Genomic DNA, 18,147 nt, shown 5'->3' on the forward strand with positions numbered 1-18,147 from the left:
TTTAGGAGGGGAGAGTTTTCAGGAGCAGGATACCTAAGATTGCCATGGCCAGCCGTACTGGAGGGGATTGGGGAAGGGGGAACTCGTGACAAGAACTTGGAGGCGGGGGGTCAGGAGGCATCATTTGTCACCGCAGCCCCAAGAGTTCCAGACTAGACATAATCTTTGACGCGGCCTGCTGAGGCCTGAGCTATGTACCAGCCCCAGCGAGCCCGTCCTACAGGTGGAAAAGCGCGGTGAAATTAATCAGTAGGCTTCGAGCGCCGCGCAAAGGAAGCCAGAGGAGCTTCCCGTCCTGCGCGCAGGCTGGTGGAGCTCGAAGCCCAATCAGCGTCCAGCTGTGGGCGCGGCCGCCCGGCCCCAGGTCCGAGGGCGGTCGCGGGGCCCGGGGGCGGGGCCCGGGGGACGGGACGGGGCGGGCCTCCCTCCACGCGGGCGGGCGGGCCGGGCCGCCAGGTGGCGCCCTCCCGAGAGCCGGCCCTCGCCACGGCCCTCGCTTGGCCCCTGCGGGCCGCCGTCGCCGCGCTCGGCATTCCGCCGCCGTTCGGCTCCGCGGCGTCGGGCTCCCGCTGCCCTCGGTGGCGCCGCAGTCGCACAGCCGGGCGCCCGCTGGCCGGCGGCGGCGGCGATGGCCCCCTAAGCAGGCCCGAGCGGGAGCCGCAGGCGGGCGGGCGCCGGGGTCGGCGGGCAGAGGCCGGGTTGCGGCCTCTTTGTCTCGGCGGCGGCGGGCGCGCCCGCGGGGCCCGGGGCGGAAGTCCCGACGCGCTCCGGGCGCCCCGGGCCGCGGCGGCCGCACCATGAGCGACATCCGCCACTCGCTGCTGCGCCGCGACGCGCTGAGCGCTGCCAAGGAGGTGTTGTACCACCTGGACATCTACTTCAGCAGCCAGCTGCAGAGCGCGCCGCTGCCCATCGTGGACAAGGGCCCCGTGGAGCTGCTCGAGGAGTTCGTGTTCCAGGTGCCCAAGGAGCGCGGCGCGCAGCCCAAGGTGCGGCGGGCGTCCGCGAGAAGGAGACTCTCGCCCCCTCTTCCGCCCCTCGCGGTGACAAGCGTTTGCCAAGCACAGACCCTCTTCGTCTGAGCGGCTCCGTTCTCGCCCGTGGCCGGGCTCCTTCGCAGCAGCCCCAGCGCACCTGCTCTGGCTTCCTGAGCGTTGCTCAGCTGGGTGCGACAGCCCGGCCTCAGTGGTGCTGCGGGAAGAGACGTTAAAGGCCTGTAATCGAGTCTCAAACCTGTGTAGGTCGTCCTGAGCGCCCCAGGATGATGTAGAATTCCGTATGGTGACATCTGAGAGTAGCAGAGTTCTTCCCCCTGGGACTCGGGCTGTAGAGGAGTGAACAGTTCCCTGGGGAAAAGAGAGTCGTTCCTGTTTTCTTGCCTTAAGAATTCACGCGCAGGTTAAAGCTGAATTTCTTATCGCTTCTCTCCGATTTGTTTTACAGAGGTTGAATTCACTTCAGGAGCTCCAACTTCTCGAAATCATGTGCAATTACTTCCAGGAACAAACCAAGGACTCTGTCCGGCAGATTATTTTCTCATCCCTTTTCAGCCCCCAAGGGAATAAGGCTGATGACAGCCGGATGAGCTTGTTGGGAAAACTGGTCTCCATGGCAGTGGCTGTGTGTCGAATCCCAGTGTTGGAGTGTGCGGCCTCCTGGCTCCAGGTACTTCTCCAGAAATAGCCTTCTTCTCCTCCTCCTCCTCCTTTTTTTTTTTTTTTTTTTTTTTTAAGATTTTATTTATTCATGAGACAGAGAGAGAAAGGCAGAGACACAGACAGAGGGAGAAGCAGGCTCCCTGCAGGGAGCCTGATGTGGGACTGGATCCCAGGACTCCAGGATCAGGCCCTGGGAGGAAGGCAGGTGCTAACTGCTGAGCCACCCAGGGATCCCCGAAATAGCCTTCTTCTAAGAGTCTGAAGAGGAGTTTAGTGTCAGGAATTCTTCCCTTAATTGGGTTTCAGGTGAGGCTTTTCCTGTGTGTTATCTCCTTGCTGTCACTACCCTGTGTGCTGCTACCCTACATCTGCAGTTACATGCGGGTGGTAACCATTCCTGACAAAACCGTAGTTTGTAATGGTAAATGGATTTTAAAAGTAAAAAAAAAAGGTTCATCTTTTTTTCATTCTTTTCCTTAGCTGGAAATAAGGTAGTATTTTGAAAATAGTTATGCATGTTGTGGCCTTAAAGTTCAGTTTGTTTGTTTGTTTTTAAGATTTAATTTTTTTAAAATTTTATTTATTTATGATAGTCACACAGAGACAGAGAGAGGCAGAGACATAGGCAGAGGGAGAAGCAGGCTCCATGCAGGGAGCCCGACGTGGGATTCGATCCCAGGTCTCCAGGATCGCGCCCTGGGCCAAAGGCAGGTGCTAAACCGCTGCGCCACCCAGGGATCCCTGTTTTTAAGATTATTGTAAATCAAATTATATACAATTAGGTCAGTAAGCATGTGAATTGTTTTGCATTGTCCCGGGGTGACATTACAAAGATCATGGCTCTTCTAATGGTTATGGATGTCAGAGCCTTCTAGTGTGTTTTTAAATATCAAAGAATATCAGAAGATTTTGTGTTAGAGGGTATTTGAAAAGATTTTGTTTTGATTTATTTATTTATTTATTTATTTATTTATTTATTTATGATAGTCACACAGAGAGAGAGGCAGAGACACAGGCAGAGGGAGAAGCAGGCTCCATGCACCGGGAGCCCGACGTGGGATTCGATCCCGGGTTTCCAGGATCGTGCCCTGGGCCAAAGGCAGGCGCCAAACCGCTGCGCCACCCAGGGATCCCTTGTTTTGCTTTTTTTATTACTCAGAGTCTTTTCAAAAATTGGTAATTCACTTGGAGTAGTGATTAACTCAGAATTCGAATTAACATGATTCTCAACTAAGCTGACAGAATTTGCCATATCCATTTTCACAAACCTGCTTCATTCTCAAGTACTTGAAGTTATTTAGTGTTGGGTTTTGTTTCCCAATTAATGTAGACATTTTCCTTGAAAACTGTTTATTCTCACAACGTGGCTAGAAAGATACGTTGTCCTTTGTGGCACACAGGTAAGTCTTGGTGGAATCTGTACCTTAATTCTCACCAGTCCCATCTCAGGGGCATCTGAATTGATCGTGTGTGCTGTATTTAATGTCACAATTACCTCTATCCGCTGATCACCTAGTATAGTCAGGCTTAGCATCTTGTAATTCATCACATGATTTCCCATTTCTCTCTCCTGATGCTGTCGTGTTGGCTTTTTGGCAAAAAGCAGATGTCAGTGATAAGAAAGGGTCATAGTGGTTTGAATCAGGATTTGCCCCATCGAGGCAAGAGGCTGCAGCTTCCTGCTAGGGAAGGCGGGGGATGGTGGTTTGTGGTTGTGGGAGCAGATCTGAGCCTGAGGGAACAATCTGGCCTGCTGTCTCCTTGCAGCTTCCCCCCAGTAGGCCACCCTGGGGCCCTGGAACTGGAGCATCCTGAGCAGCTGTTGAATGTGGCAGTAGCTACAGATTGGCCCCTGAGTGGGAAGGAAAAAGGCAGGGGAGGGTGGTAAGGTAGGATTTGAAAATATTATGGAAATCTGTAAAGGAGGATCATAAGAGAGAGAGAGAAAGTGAGGAAGCATTGCTCTAGAATCACATGAGCATTCACAAACACTCGGCAAGCTCTTTCAAGTGGTAGCAACTGTTCATTTCTACCTTTGGAGTCTCACCTATAGGGTCACAAAAGTTATCATTTCCTCACCTGAAGTTAGAAGCGATCTTTCCTAAGTGAACTTCAGAGCAAGAGTCAGCAGGCCTTTTATGGAAAGGGTAAGACAATAAATATTTTAGGCTCTGTGGATCATATGGTCTGTGTCAAAACCAGTCAGCTCTGTCCTTTGTAGTGTAGGAGCAGCCTTACACAATAGCAAACAGATGAGCAGATCCATGTTTCAGCAGAAGTTTATTTACAGCAACAGGTATCAGGATGGATTTGGTCTGTGGGCTTAGGTTGGCTGAGCTCTATGTCAAGTAAGCTCTGAACATCTTTTTGCCCCCCTCTTGGAAAGTGATTTTCCCAGGTGTGGTGGTCTCCACCACATGTACATAGTTGTCTACTAGCTCATGACACTTGTAGTTATGTGGACTGTGGCTTCTTTCCAGCGGACGCCTGTGGTCTACTGTGTGAGGTTAGCCAGGGCCCTCGTGGATGACTACTGCTGTCTGGTGCCGGGATCCGTGCAGACGCTGAAGCAGATACTCAGTGCCAGCCCTCGCTTCTGCTGCCAGTTCATAACTTCTGTCACCGCACTGTATGACCTGTCATCAGGTAAATTTGAAACAGGCTGTGGCTGTTAAAGCAGCTCAGTTGATTGTCATTTTTATTTCCACCAAACACCTAGGCAAAATGTCCAGTAGAAGTGTTGGCTTTTTTTTTCCCTCTGAAATGTGTGTTTTCTTTTAGGCTGAAAAGCGAAAGGAAGGGACCACCTGGACTTCTGGAATTTGCCAGCAGGGAGCTTTCCTTAGTGACTCCCACTTGCCAAACTCAGTAATGGTCCGAGCAGACAGCCTAAAAATGCTGGCGACTACAAAAAAAAAAAAAAAAAAAAAAAAAAAAAATGCTGGCGAATGATGTCTGGGGAAGACATGGCTCTCTCCCTGGATGACTTGCTTTTTCTGATCCATCACTTTTTATTTTAGAAAATATCAAAACTTCGCAAAGTGGCAAGATTATTATAAGTTTGCAAGACTCTCACCTAGATTCATCACTTGTTAACGCTTACCATGTTCTCTCTTTCCCTTCCTCTCTTTCTCTCCCCCTCTCTCACACATACTTGAAAGTGTTTGGTTTTCCTGAATTTTTGAGAGTTTGTTACCAATGTTATATATCAAGGACTTAAGCACATATGTATCTCTCTTGCAAAAATGAGCATTCCCTTAGTAACCATGATACCATTATCACACCTAAGAGATTAAATATGGAGGGAATACCATTATCTCTTATATAGACCAGATTCAGATTTCCCTAATTATCTCAATAATGTCTTTTATAGCCCTGCCGCCCCTTGAAGGGTCAGGAGAATTCAGGATCCCATCAGGGTTCATACATTATACATAGTTGTTATGTCACTTTGGTCTTTTTAAATCTTGAACAGATAAAGCATTAAAAAAATTTTCTTATGACATTGATGTTTTTGAAGAGCTCAGGCCAGTTGTTTTGCAGAATGTCCCTCAATTTAGATTATCTGATGTTTCCTTATGTAAAATTTGGGTTAAACATTTTTGGCAACAATCCTGCCTAGGTGTCCTGGGCATATTGTACTGGGAGGCATGTGTGGCACTTCTACTGTGGTGACATTTTTTTTTTCTTTTTTCTTTTTTTTCCGTGGTGACATTTTTAAAGCTTTCTTAGGAAGATGCCTGGCGAAGTCCTTAGGCAGCCAGTAGATGGCATTTGACTTCAACTGGGAGAAGCCCTTGTCCCCATCCCTGTCCAGCATCAGAGCACTCTAGTCAGGTCTTTTTTGCAGGCTCCCAATAAAACCAATACAGGTTGACTAGCTCTGGTTGAATTAGAACGGGAGTCTCAGACCTACACTGACTAGGCTCTGCTGTGTACTTACCTCCCCCAGAGGTGGGTTCTAAGGAACATGGATTGACAAGGTTTCATGAAGCACTGCATCCTTTCACATCTGTGTCCTTGTGTGAACCCCACAGTCCATTTGGCCCGTGGGCAGGGACTCTGGGCCTGGATTTCCACATGGGGAGGTTTCAGACCTCACCACGGTAGGCACTTTTTCTGCAGAGCCAGACTCAAAGCCTGCATTTCTATTTCAGATTCCTCCTTTGCCCTCGGTTCTTGCCGCTCAGAGGGCTGACAGATAGTCTCTTATTCTGGTCTGATGGCTAAATCAGCAGCAGGAGAGCCTTCAACATTTCCAGTTTTGTTCAGTCCAGCAGCACCATGATTATATTTGTCCTTTTGTACTTTTTTTCTTTTCTTTTTTTTTTTTTTTTTAATTTTTATTCATTTATGATAGTCATAGAGAGAGAGAGGCAGAGACACAGGCAGAGGGAGAAGCAGGCCCCATGCACCGGGGGCCCAATGTGGGACTCGATCCCGGGTCACCAGGATCGCGCCCTGGGCCAAAGGCAGGCGCCAAACCGCTGCACCACCCAGGCATCCCTTTTTGTACTTTTTTTCCCCTTACTGTTCAATTTTTTAGTTCTCTTAAGAAAGTCCATGTGGTCAGTATGAACACTGAAGTGCGTGTCATAGTCATGTGTACTTTTAAACTGTCACTGTCCCAGTGGTGTGCCCCTGGGCTGGGAGGCAGGTCTTGTGAGCAGTACCCTGCTGCTAGAGTGGGCTTTTCCCTGGCACTCTTCTGTAAAGGCTTCCTCAGAGCTGTTAATAGCTGGGAACAGTAGTTAGGCCCTTTGTTTTCCCAAAGGAAAGATTTAATTAAACCATTGTACAGCATCATGGTTGCTTTTCCAAGCCATCCATTATTCCAGACCAACAAGGATGGGAATTGCCCTTCACATCGGGGACAGATTAGACAGTGTGGAAAAGGAAGTCATGTTTAGAGAATACCAGCATTCTAGAATGGATATGAGACATGGTATTTTTCTCTTAAGCCAGTTCGCCAGTCTAACGTGTTGGTGATTGTTTTGCAACCATTGTATGGAGGTCTGATCAGCATACAAAAAGCTGTACATCTTTAATGTATCCAACTTGGTGAGTTTGGAGATAGGGAGGTCACCAGGCACACAGTGGTGGCCCTAGAGGAGGGACTGGAGTCCACAGTCGGAATGGTGACTGATGCTGCTCTTGGGAGCTTCTGGTAACAGGAGAGCATTCCTGGGCCATCTGTACCTTCAAAACTACAAGGTGGAAGAAGCTCACCTAAGGAGACAGAACCTCCTCTCGCCAGAATGGTGCAGAGAACTTGCGTCTTTGAGTAGGAAGGTCATGGAGGTAACTTGTAACTTGCTCAAGTACACTCACTCACTCTATGCACCGGGCACAAACGTACACACAGCTTTCAGGCTCTTAGAGATGCCTCGGCTTAGATGTGTGTGGGTGTCGGGGGGTGGTAGTGTGCTGGACGAGTAGGTATGAGACTGGCATTCATCAGACAGAAACCTCTCAAGGGGTCAAGGGGCCAGACACAGGGTCTCCAACTGCTTATCGTGCCAAGTGAAGGAGGACAACTGCTACCTATTGTCCTCATTTATATAACAAAGGCAGGGTGAGGTTGAACACATGAGTAGGTAGGCATGATCTCTGGAAGAAGGGGCATGTCTCTGGAGGAGGAGTCTCGGTCAATATGTGTCTCACCCCACACTCTCCTGTCTCTTACTTGGCTTTGGCCTCAGCATCCTGGAAGTAACCCTGTCACCCTTAGCTCTGCGTGAGCTGAGGGCTGCACAGCTCCAGAGACAGGGGGCTGGGGACCCATTCCCATGCTCACAGACAAGGGCGTTGTGTGCCACTCCCAGGATGGGCAGTGCAGCTGAGTGGTTCAGAGCCAAGCCATCTGGGCCCAGATCTGGGCCCACCACACACTTCTAATGAGTCCCAGGGGAGGGACTTGATATCACCAAGCCTCCTCCTTCCTATAATAGGTGGGTTATGTGAGGAGTGAGTTAATCTGTGTAGAGGATGTAGACTGGGGCCTAGAAAATAGTAAACCCAAAATAAAAGTCAGCATTTATTTTAATTATTGTTCTCTGTCTAGGCTGTAGAATGTGCCAGGTCCAGGGTCACAGGAGGTCAGTCTTCACTTAGACAAGGATTCCAGATTTGGGGCTTAGATGGTTCTTGGTGGCTGACTGACCCCTCACCACTCTCAGAGCTGCTCTGAGCAGAGGCCACTGTAGCCGTCACTGCCACAGAGGAGCCACCTGCCCAGGGACAAATGCTACTCTCTGGAAGGGGCTGAGGTGTGGTAGCAGTTTGGGATATAAAGAGTGTGGGAGTTTATTTAAATTGACCCATGGGACAAATTAAGGCATGACGGAGTTCTAGGTAATTGTTTATTTAACAAATAGGTTGTTGAGCCCACTGTGGCTAGACAGTCCTGGCTCTGACTAAGATGAGAGTCCCAGCCCTCAAGGTGTTGGGTGTTCTGGGAAAGGGGGTGGAAGATAGGTAAACAAAGGTAAATGAAACGCGTAGTCTGTGGGTCAGGTGCTGCGTACTGTGCCCTCAGGCCCATCTCCCTGACATCTGCCTCTGTCATGGGGGCTGCAGACACTTCTGACTTAAAGCGTTTCTGTTGGCAGATGACCTCATCCCACCATTGGATTTGCTCGAAATGATTGTCAGCTGGATTTTTGAGGACCCAAGGTTGATTCTCATCACTTTTTTAAATACTCCGATTGCTGCCAATCTCCCCATAGGATTTTTAGAGCTCACCCCACTCACTGGATTGATCCGCTGGTGTGTGAAGGCCCCTCTGGCTTATAAAAGGAAGAAGAAGCCCTCCTTATCTAATGGCCACGTCACTCCCAAAGTTCCAAAGGACTCTGGAGGGATGGACAGAGACTCCCACCTCTTGTACTCAAAACTCCACCTCAGCGTCCTGCAGGTCCTTATGGTGGTCCAGGTGCACTTAACTGAGAAGAATCTGTATGGGCGCCTGGGGCTCATCCTGTTTGACCACATGGTCCCCCTGGTAGAGGAGATTAACAGGCTGGCGGATGAACTGAACCCCCTCAACGCCTCCCAGGAGATCGAGCTCTCCCTGGACCGGCTGGCGCAGGCTCTGCAAGTAGCCATGGCTTCCGGGGCCCTGCTGTGCACGAGAGGTGGGTGACTCCCTGGCCTGGGCCCTCCGGGGGGCAGGGCTGCCACCAACCCCTGCCAGAAGGAAGACAGGGAGTCCTGGACACGCATCATCCTCTGCTCTTTCAGGACTCCTTTCCTCTTAGCACAGGATACCAGGGCAAAGTCACAGAGCGTGCCCAGGGAGAACACTGGCCATGCAGTCTGTGTCTCTCCCAGTCCCTTTGCCCAGGACCCGGGACTCCTTAAGAATCAGAATAACACCTTACCGGGCAGCCCCGGTGGCACAGCGGTTTAGTGCCGCCTGCAGCCCAGGGCGAGATTCTGGAGACCCTGGATCGAGTCCCACGTCAGGCTCTCTGCAAGGAGCCTGCTTCTCCCTCTGCCTGTGTCTCTGCCTCTCTCTCTCTCCCTGCATCTTTATGAATAAATAAATAAAACCTTTAAAAAAAAACAAAACACCTTACCATCTTTCCTGGTAGAAAATCTTTTCTTTTTTGTTAAAGATTTTATTTATTTATTTATTTATTTATTCATTCATTCATTCATTCATTCATTTGACAACACAAGCAGAGGGAGAGGGAGAAGCAGGCTCCCCGCTGAACAAGGAGCCTGACATAGGGCTCAATCCCAGGACCCCAGGATCATGACCTGAGCCAAAGGCAGATGTTTAACTGACTGAGCCTTTCAGGTGCCCTGAACCTTTTCCTTTTTTGCAGTACATAGTACACAGGTTCAATCAAGTGCATGAAGCATTTCCAGCACCTGTTTCCAGGGTCCATAATTCTCTGGCACTTCAGTGCTAGAGCGCTCCCCGTGTCTCATCGCACCTGTGCTTTAGTGACTGTGAGCTCCCAGATGTTGCCAATGGCCCCAGGCGGCAGGCACTCTGATGCGTGATGCTGATGCGTTTGAGCATCTGATCTGCTCAGTGAGAGCCCCGCCTCTGGGCCTTTTCACAGCCATGGTTGTGAAAACCATGGTTCCTGGTAGACCTGCCCCCCTTCCTGAGTCATGTATTCTGTTTGGACCTAATTTTTGTTTTTATTTTTTAAGATTTTATTTATTTAGCCATGAGAGACGCAGAGAAAGAGGCAGAGACACAAGCAGAGGGATAATCAGGTTCCATGCAGGGAAGCCAATGTGGGACTCGATCCCGGGTGTCCAGGATCAGGCCCTGGGCTGAAGGCAACACTAAACCGCTGAGCCACCGGGCTGCCCTGGACCTAGTTGTTAAAGCAAGAATTGAAGGAAGAGAGAACATTGTTTCTAAGTGACGTTAGGAAAATATAGTTAAGGCACTATTGCTGTCTTGTCAACATCCTTGAAAAGAACTCAGTGAACATTTATTTCATCTTGTCTCCAGTCTGTTCCTTATGATATATTTCCTTGATTTCAGATGACCTGAGAACCTTGTGCTCCAGGCTGCCCCATAATAAGTAAGTGCCCTCTCAAAGACTTCGGGCTGGGCTGGGCTTCGGGTGGACCCCTCGTCCTGGCCTCCTTGGGTAGAGTTGGTCTGTAGGGTCTAGAGCATCTGTATGTAAGGAGCCCCCTAAGGATCTAATGATGAGTGGGAGGTATGATAGCATGACCCACATGAGAGAAAGCCCAAGTGGAGAGTAAATCAAACAGATAAAGCCACCTTGCCTGGGAGTCAAGGAAAGAAACAAGAGTAAGCTCAGAGTCATTTATCCCTCACTAAATTAGCATATGTGTTTCCTGGTGACTTTTGATGTTTGTGCACACATATTGTTGGTGACAATGTGGGTGGCACAGGCCTTTGGTAACCACTGCAGAGCCATGGCCCCAGGGCATAGCATGTCGGTTAGGCTTTGTTGATGGGTGACCCTGAGTGGGTTATGAGCATGGTTCTAACTGGTTTTCTCTGATGCTTGGGCAATAGCTCTGCCTGTCTGTGAGCCTCCGTTTCCGCCCTTGTAAAACTGGGGGACAGTTTTCCTCTGTCATAGGGTCGTAGTGAGGATTAAATGAGGTGGTATTTGTAACCTTCCAGCCTAGTCCCCGGCATGTGGGATTCTGACCTTAAATGGTGCTTATTGTCATCATTTGAGGGAAGCAATAGGAATAGTGGGGAGGAGTCCAGGCTAGCTGCTTGCTCTCTGTATGACCGTGGGCAAGTTCCATATCTTCCACTGCCTTGTTTTGTCTGCAAAATCAAGAAAATAATAATATCTGCTTCATCCCCTGCCTCTCTCGCCCCACCCAGAGGATTTTGTGAGGATTAAAGTAGAAACACAGCACTTAGGATAGTACTTGGTGTGTAGCGTCTAAGAAGTATTAGCTGCTGTGCAGCATACTATTATTTTCATAATGTGGGAATGTCACTTAATCTAATTAATTTCCTCCGGACTCTAAGAAGCAAAAGCTGTATGTGCAAAACCGTTTCAGGCAAATGCAGTATTAGTAGCAAAAAACTGGAAGCAACCTCATGGCCCTCAAGTATGGGGATACTTAGTAAGTTAGTAGTGATACATCAAAAGAATAGAAATTATGTATCCACTAAAAATAGTAATTGTGACACGGAGGTGAGAAAGCATCTGTAGCTGAGGGCACAGCTCTATCCTGCACAGGGACAGAAGACAATCCAGTGATGTTGGTAGGATTACTAACATCCTTTCTTCAGAGGGTCACGTTGGCCTTTATCAGGGACAGAGGCACTGGGGCTCCAGGGCTGGCATTGGCCAGCAGTGTGGACAGAGTGGGAGCCAGCTACCAGACTCCACCACAGTAGGGGTGCTTCCAGCTGCCCAGGGTCTGGCCCACCAACTCTGCTGGGTCAGTGAGTCTGGGCACATGTAGCGGGCTGATAACACACATAACTGGAGGCCAGAGGGTTGGCCAGGTGCCAGCTTGTGGGCTGACAGCAAGAGTAGTTGCTGCCCAGGGACTGGGTGCTCCTGTGTGCTTAGGGATCTTGGTACCAGGCCCTGCTGTGGGAAGGTGGCTTTGATCAGGTGTCTGGGCAGATACAAGAACCAAATAGGTGGAGTGCGCTGGCTCCCAGTGGAACAAAATGATCCTGCTCAACAGAATGGACGCCTGTCCCTCAGGAGCCCACACTGTTCCTTTACCCCCCCGCCCGGGGCTCTAGGAAAATCACCTGGCATCTGATGAGTGTGTTAGTATAAGTGGGCATCTTTCTGCTCCTCTTGCAGTAATCTCTTAGTAATATTTCACTTCTTTGTGCTCAGCCATTGTTTAGTGTGAATGTTTCAGGGCGTCAACGCAGTGATTGGGTGTAGATCCCTTATTTTCTGAGCAGTGTAGCTACTGGTCCCCATTGGAATCCCAGTGGAACTTCCTCACACCCTCTGTTGGGCCCTGCCCTCCTGACACGTGTGTCCCAAAACCCAACCTCCCAGGGCAGCCTGGCATTAGTGTGGGGAAGGACAGGACGTGTGGTCACTTGGAAAACTTCTCTGACTTCAGGTAGTCTCTGTTCTTTTTATTGCTTTCCGAAGAGACTGGAAATTTCTTGAAACTCCTTTTGTCTCTGGCAGGGTATGTAGGTTCAAACAAACATAGGACTTACATTTTGCTTCTGTAATACCCTCCTTAGGTTTATTTCTGTGTTTGCTTATTTTGAGTGAATTTCTCATCCCAGGTTATAGAAAAATAGTAACATAAATGAAAAGGGGCTCCAAAGAGTTTTGGGCCGTGAGAGGGCAGCAGCTTTCTTCGTGCCTTCAGTTAATCTTTTGAGCCCCTCCTGTGGGCACCAGGCTTTGTACTGGGGGGGAAGAGGTCAGTCTGCAGAAGGCTTAGCTCCCACCCTCAGAGCTCCAGGTAGGCATCGACAGGAGCCAGGGCCAAGTGCCTGGGGTTGTTCCTGGACCAAGCAACACAGGTTGCAGAGAAGGTATGGCAGGTATGACTTCGTGGGATGAGGAAGTCCTGAGGGTAAATGATGGGTATGAACAGGACCAGGCAGACAGATCTGGTGATGTGGAGAGACCAGCTTAGATGCTGTGGAGATTAGAAACCAGCTCAAGCCATGGCCCTGGGGTGTGGCCAGAAGAGCAAGAGCAGAGCCATAGTGTCCGTAGCTGAGGCCAGGGAGGGAGGGGAGAGGCAGGGCTGGGAAAGGAGACCTCGGTCCTAAAGAGGAAAGGGCCCAAGGGACCAAGAAGTTTCTCTGATTAAGGCGTGATTGGGTATTTGGGATGGACTGCAGGACGTGGGTGCACTAAGGCCTGGGAGGGCTGTCAGTGGTGGGAAAGGTAGGAATCTCTGCTGATCTTTCTGGGAGGGAATGTAGGGGTTTGTCAAGGATGAGACCAATCAGAGAGAACTCTTCAGGGAGTTTCAAAAGGGACCAGTATTGGAAACTGAGAGGGATACCAGAAGGGAGGCCAAGCCTGTGGATATTCCAAACCACAGAGGGGTGGGGGGGCACAGGCCCGAGAAGGTGCCTGGCACCCCCGGCTTGGAGCAGTTGTGGGTGGAAGGGAGGAGTGACAGGGTCATGAGGTGGTTTGTGGAGACCCAGAGGTGGTATGATGTGTAGGGCTGGAGTGTGGGTGCAGACGACTGTCACCCCTGCAGTGAAGAAGCAAGTAAAGAGGAGGGTTGGAAGCTCTGCAGAGAGGGAAAGGGTAAGGGCCGGGTCCAGGCCTGCGCCATCAGGAGGGCAGGGCCCTATACCATGCTCACATGAGAGTCTCTGGAAGGCCAGCTTTCACGTGGCTGTGCTTGGAATTTGGCAGGGACTCAATCATGATGAGTGACGCTGAGAACACTGTGGCCTGCCATCCTACTTGCTGCGGTGTCTGGGTCATGACCTCTTAACTGTAGACATTTGGGGGTGAAGCAGAGGTGTAGGGGTGCCCAGGCCACCACACTGAAGCTGTGCTCAGAGCGTCCTGAGGCTGTAAGCCTGAGTGCAGACCCTTCCTCCACAGTCCTGCCACTGGAGCCCTTGGGCACCTGCCATGTGGTTTCCTCAGGTCCCTCCCTCTCTGTTGTTGCTCACAAGATCCTGCTTTTCCTATTGCCAGCTGCTCCTCTCTCCTCTGTCCGGGACCAATTTCAATCCTGCCACCCCCAGGTCATCCATAGCCACAAGCCACCCCTATTCTACCCCAGGTTGACAGATTTCCCCCTCTGGAAACCGCATGTTCTGTGCCTATGTGGGGCACCTCTCCTGGTGCATGTGTGAGGCCCCACCGTGCCCAGGCCTTCTCTACCGTCCTCAGGGTGCTGCCTCCACAAGTAGACAGGCCAGCCCAGTCACCCCGGCCTAACCCTTGTGCTTGTATTTGCAGCCTGCTCCAGCTGGTGATCTCGGGCCCTGTGCAGCAAACACCACATGCGGCGCTCCCCCCAGGCTTCTACCCCCACATCCACACGCCCCCGCTGGGCTACGGGGCCGTGCCGGCCCACCCTGCCGCCCATCCCGCCCTGCCCACACACCCAGGGCACACCTTCATCTCGGGCATGACATTCCCGTTCAGGCCCATTCGCTAGGCCGATCCCGTGTGCAACTGAGGGGCAGTGTGCCTTCTGTGTGGGCCAGAGGAAGCCTTTCAGAGAAGTGGGCAGCCATCCCGCAGAAGAGGACCTCGTGGGAGCAGGCGGTGGCCCCTCGTTGCCCCGGCAGGACTGTCTTGGTGCGGAAGTTGTGCAGCGTTGCAGTCGGGGGGCCTCCCGTGGGGTCACATTTGCAGAAGTCCACGTGGGATCGATGAAAGGAGGAGTGGGCAGCGCCTGATGAGGGCTTGGGCGGCCTGCGGACACACCGACTCCACAAGCCAGTATCTGTGTGTCGTTTCAGACATGCAGGGAGCCCGTGCTGCCCCGAGCACAGCTGTGATGAGCAGCATTTGCAAGGCCCTTTGGCATCTCCGTACGTGAATGTGACAGGGCCCCTGCCACCCGGGTTCCCGGGGAGCTCCGTGAGCTCGAGGCTGGGCCTGGGCGCTTGGCGCTAGCTGGGGAACTGGGCAGGGACCTGCAAGAGGACCGCCCGTCCCCGCCGAGGAGCTCCTCTGTTTTATCGGGGTCTAAATTTTCCTTTCATATGTTCAAATAAATTTTTTCTAAACAGCTTTATAGACTTTATGGACTATATTTTTAAAATGTAGTCATTATGAATGGCAGTGGTTTCCTTGTGGGTCTGCAGTGATGGGGTAAGAAGATTGAATAATAATTTTAGGCACTTTTTTTTAACAGAAATGCTACTGACAACACATCTCCTCTGCCCTGTGCTGCCCCGAGGGTCTGTCTGCTTCCCTCCATTTTTTTGCTGGCACTCAATGGAAGGTATCTGCTTTGAGTTCTCATTTACTAGTTTTAGAAAAGAAAGATACCACTAGCCATGACCTAATACTCCCCTGGACTAGAAGCAAGGCATGAGAGATGCTTACTATGACCAGTGAGCAATAAAGGACTAAGATGAACTTGTAGGGATGAAATTTAACCTTGTGGTTTGTCTACCTTTCTGTTCTTGGCCAAAGGCCACCACCCAGGAGACCAGACCAAACCAGACTACCTAATAAATTCCTGTGTCTTTCTTCTTTTCTCTTTTCTTTTCTTTTCTTTTCTTTTCTTTTCTTTTCTTTTCTTTTCTTTTCTTTTCTTTTCTTTTCTTCCTTTCCTTTCCTTTCCTTTCCTTTCCTTTTTTTTCTTTTCTTTCTTTTCTTTCTTTTCTTTCAAGTCTGGAGTTCAGGGCATCCCTCAAGGTAAGGAGCAGGAGCCAGTGCAGCTGCCGTGTAGGGTCTGCCCTTGGTTGGAAAGGACCCCAACCATATGTGCTTTCTCAGCCTTGCAAACCTGTGGCTCTCTTTGGGCACCCGCAGTGCTCAGCCAGGTTCCCAGAGCTGCAGCTGGTAGGTAAGAACCAGCCTCTCAGGGATGTTTTTGTTTTTTAAGATATTATTCATTTGACACAGCGTACAAGCAGGGAGAGAGGCAGAGAGGAAGAGGGAGAAGCAGGCTCCCCACTGAGCAGAGAGCTGGACCTGAGGCTCAATCCCATGACCCTGGGACCATGACCTGAGCTGAAGGCAGACGCTTCACCAACTGAACCACCCAGGTGCCCCAGGAATCTGTTTTTATTTATTTTTAAAGATTTTATTTATTTATTCATGAGAGAGACAGAGACACAGGCAGAGGGAGAAGCAGGCTCCATGCAAGGAGCCTGACGTGGGACTTGATCCCAGGTCTCCAGGATCACGCCCTGGGCGGTGCTAAACCACTGAGCCACCCGGGCTGCCCAGGAATCTGTTTTTAAATTGCATTTGAGAGCCATGAACCAGAAAGGAAATTGCCCTTTCTCTGACTTTGCCTTCATTATTCCTGGTTCATTGTGTTCCCTATTTATACGTTTATCTGCCGAGGTCAGATCTGGGACTGAAAAAGTAAATGTCTGCTTCCATGTCTTGGGACATGCCTGTGAAACGAGATGAGCACTTGGCTGGTTCTTGGTATTGACCTCTGGTGCCAAGTATTTCTGAAAAAGCGTGGAAAAGAAGCTCTCCAATGGCTGTGTAGTTAGAGGTCTATGAGCATGACTGTCCCAAAAGGAGGCTTCCTCTAAACATTTCCAGGGACTAGTTATGTCTTGGCTCCTCTCAGACCCAAGGTGGTTTTCGCCATGAGTGACTGGGTGAACAAACGGAGGGGAGGGGAGAGAAAGAGGAGGAGGGGTGTAGAGGGGAAGGGAGGGAAAATGTAGGAAATAAAGCTACTGGAGTCTCCAACTTTCTTGGGTGGTGTTTCTAGTAGTACATGAGTAATTAAGTCAACTTATTAAAAATGTAGGTTTAGGGACGCCTGGACAGCTGGCTCAGTGGTTAAGCTCTGCTTTCAGTTCAGGGCATGATCCCACATTGGGCTCCCTGAGGGAAGCCTGCTTCTCCCTCTGCCTATGTCTCTGCCTCTTTCTCTCTGTGTCTCTCATGAATAAATAAATAAAATCTTAGAAAAAAAAGTAGGTGTATATGCGCTGTTTACACGTTTACCAATTTTCACCTTTCACTTTTTAATAATGAGAATATTTCCTGTTTACTAAGTATATTCCAGGCTCTTGCTAATGAATATTTTATGTACATTAAAAATTTGCATAGGACAGGTGCCTGGATGGCTCAGTCAGTTAAGTGTCTGCCTTCAGCTCAGGTCATGATACCAGGGTCCTGGGCCCACAGCATCTGGGTCCCTGCTCAGCGGGGAGTCTGCTTCTCCCTCTTCTTCTGCCCCTCCTCCCTGCTCGTGTTCCCTCTCTCTCTCTCAACTTAATAAATAAAATCTTTTTTTTTTTTAAGTAATTGTTCAAACTTAAAAAAAAATTGTGTATGAGAAAATATTTGCAGACTGTAAAATTAAGTATATCTATATAGAATGTATTAAAAACAAATTAATCAAAATTAGAATAAATGAGTGAAGGACATGAACAGTTCATAGAAAATACAAATGACCAATAAGAAAAGATTCTAAAACTGGTAACCAGGGAAATATAAATTAAAAAGAGATGCCATGATTTTCACTTATCCATCAGATTGGCAAAATAGAAAGTAGCTAAGGTCTGAAGAAACAATGATCACACTGTTGATGTAGATAACTGGTTTAGCCACTCTGGAGAAATGAAAAAATAAAATGGCCCTGTCTCCCAGCAGTCCTGGAACCCGAAAGGGGTATTCAAGGATGTTCATGGCAGTATTTATTTTTTAAGTAACAATTGTATTTTATTTTTTTAAAGATTTTATTTATTCATGAGAGAGAGGCAGAGACACAGGGAGAGGGAGAAGCAGGCTCCACATAGGGAGCCCGATGCAGGACTCGATCCTGGGACCCCAGGATCAGGCCCTGGCTGAAGGCAGGCACTAAACCACTGAGCCACCTGGGGATCCCCAAGTAATAGTTTTATGGAGAGATAATTCACTTACCTAATTCACTCATTTCAAGTGCATGATTTGATGGTTGCATTGTATTTACAGAGTTGTGCAAACAAACATCACCACTATCTTAGAACATTTCATCATCCCCTAAAAGAAATCCTGCACCCATTAGTACCCTCTCTCCCTCTCCCCCACGGCCCAGGGCAACCAATCTACTTTCTATCTCTTATGGGTTTGTCTGTTCTGAACACCTCACATATATGAAATCATACAGATGTGGTCTTTTGTGACTGGCTTCTTAGACTTACTTAGCATCATGTGTAGGGGGTTCATCCACATTGTAGCATGTATCAGCACTTCATTACCTTTTATAGCCAAATAATAACCTATTGTATGGATGTATCACATTTTATTTATCCATTCATTGGCTGATAGACACTTGAATGCTTTGGTTCATAGCGTTTCTGCTATGAACATTTGTGTACAAGGTTTTGTGTGGGCATGTGTTTTTAATGTTC

The 18,147-nt window shown here is 49.4% G+C and overlaps 1 protein-coding gene across 3 annotated transcripts; it reads left to right on the forward strand.

Moving 5' to 3' along the window:
• Positions 1 to 569: 569 nt before the first annotated feature.
• On the forward strand, positions 570 to 14,846 carry INTS15 (integrator complex subunit 15). Of its 3 annotated transcripts, none has more exons than XM_049111156.1 (6): positions 570 to 959; positions 1,444 to 1,665; positions 4,139 to 4,304; positions 8,270 to 8,794; positions 10,171 to 10,210; positions 14,060 to 14,846. In XM_049111156.1, exons 1-6 carry the CDS (start codon positions 798 to 800, stop codon positions 14,259 to 14,261), a joined length of 1,317 nt encoding a protein of 438 aa, XP_048967113.1. In that variant the 5' UTR covers positions 570 to 797; the 3' UTR covers positions 14,262 to 14,846. The 3 variants fall into 3 exon arrangements, with proteins under 3 accessions (XP_048967113.1, XP_025282034.1, XP_048967114.1); XM_025426249.3 differs by having other exon boundaries at positions 576 to 989; XM_049111157.1 differs by lacking the exon at positions 570 to 959 and adding an exon at positions 1,043 to 1,237.
• The last annotated feature ends 3,301 nt before the right edge of the window (positions 14,847 to 18,147 follow it).

Source organism: Canis lupus, chromosome 6 (genome assembly GCF_003254725.2).
Source record: "Canis lupus dingo isolate Sandy chromosome 6, ASM325472v2, whole genome shotgun sequence".
In the NCBI taxonomy this organism is placed as follows: Eukaryota; Metazoa; Chordata; class Mammalia; order Carnivora; family Canidae; genus Canis; species Canis lupus.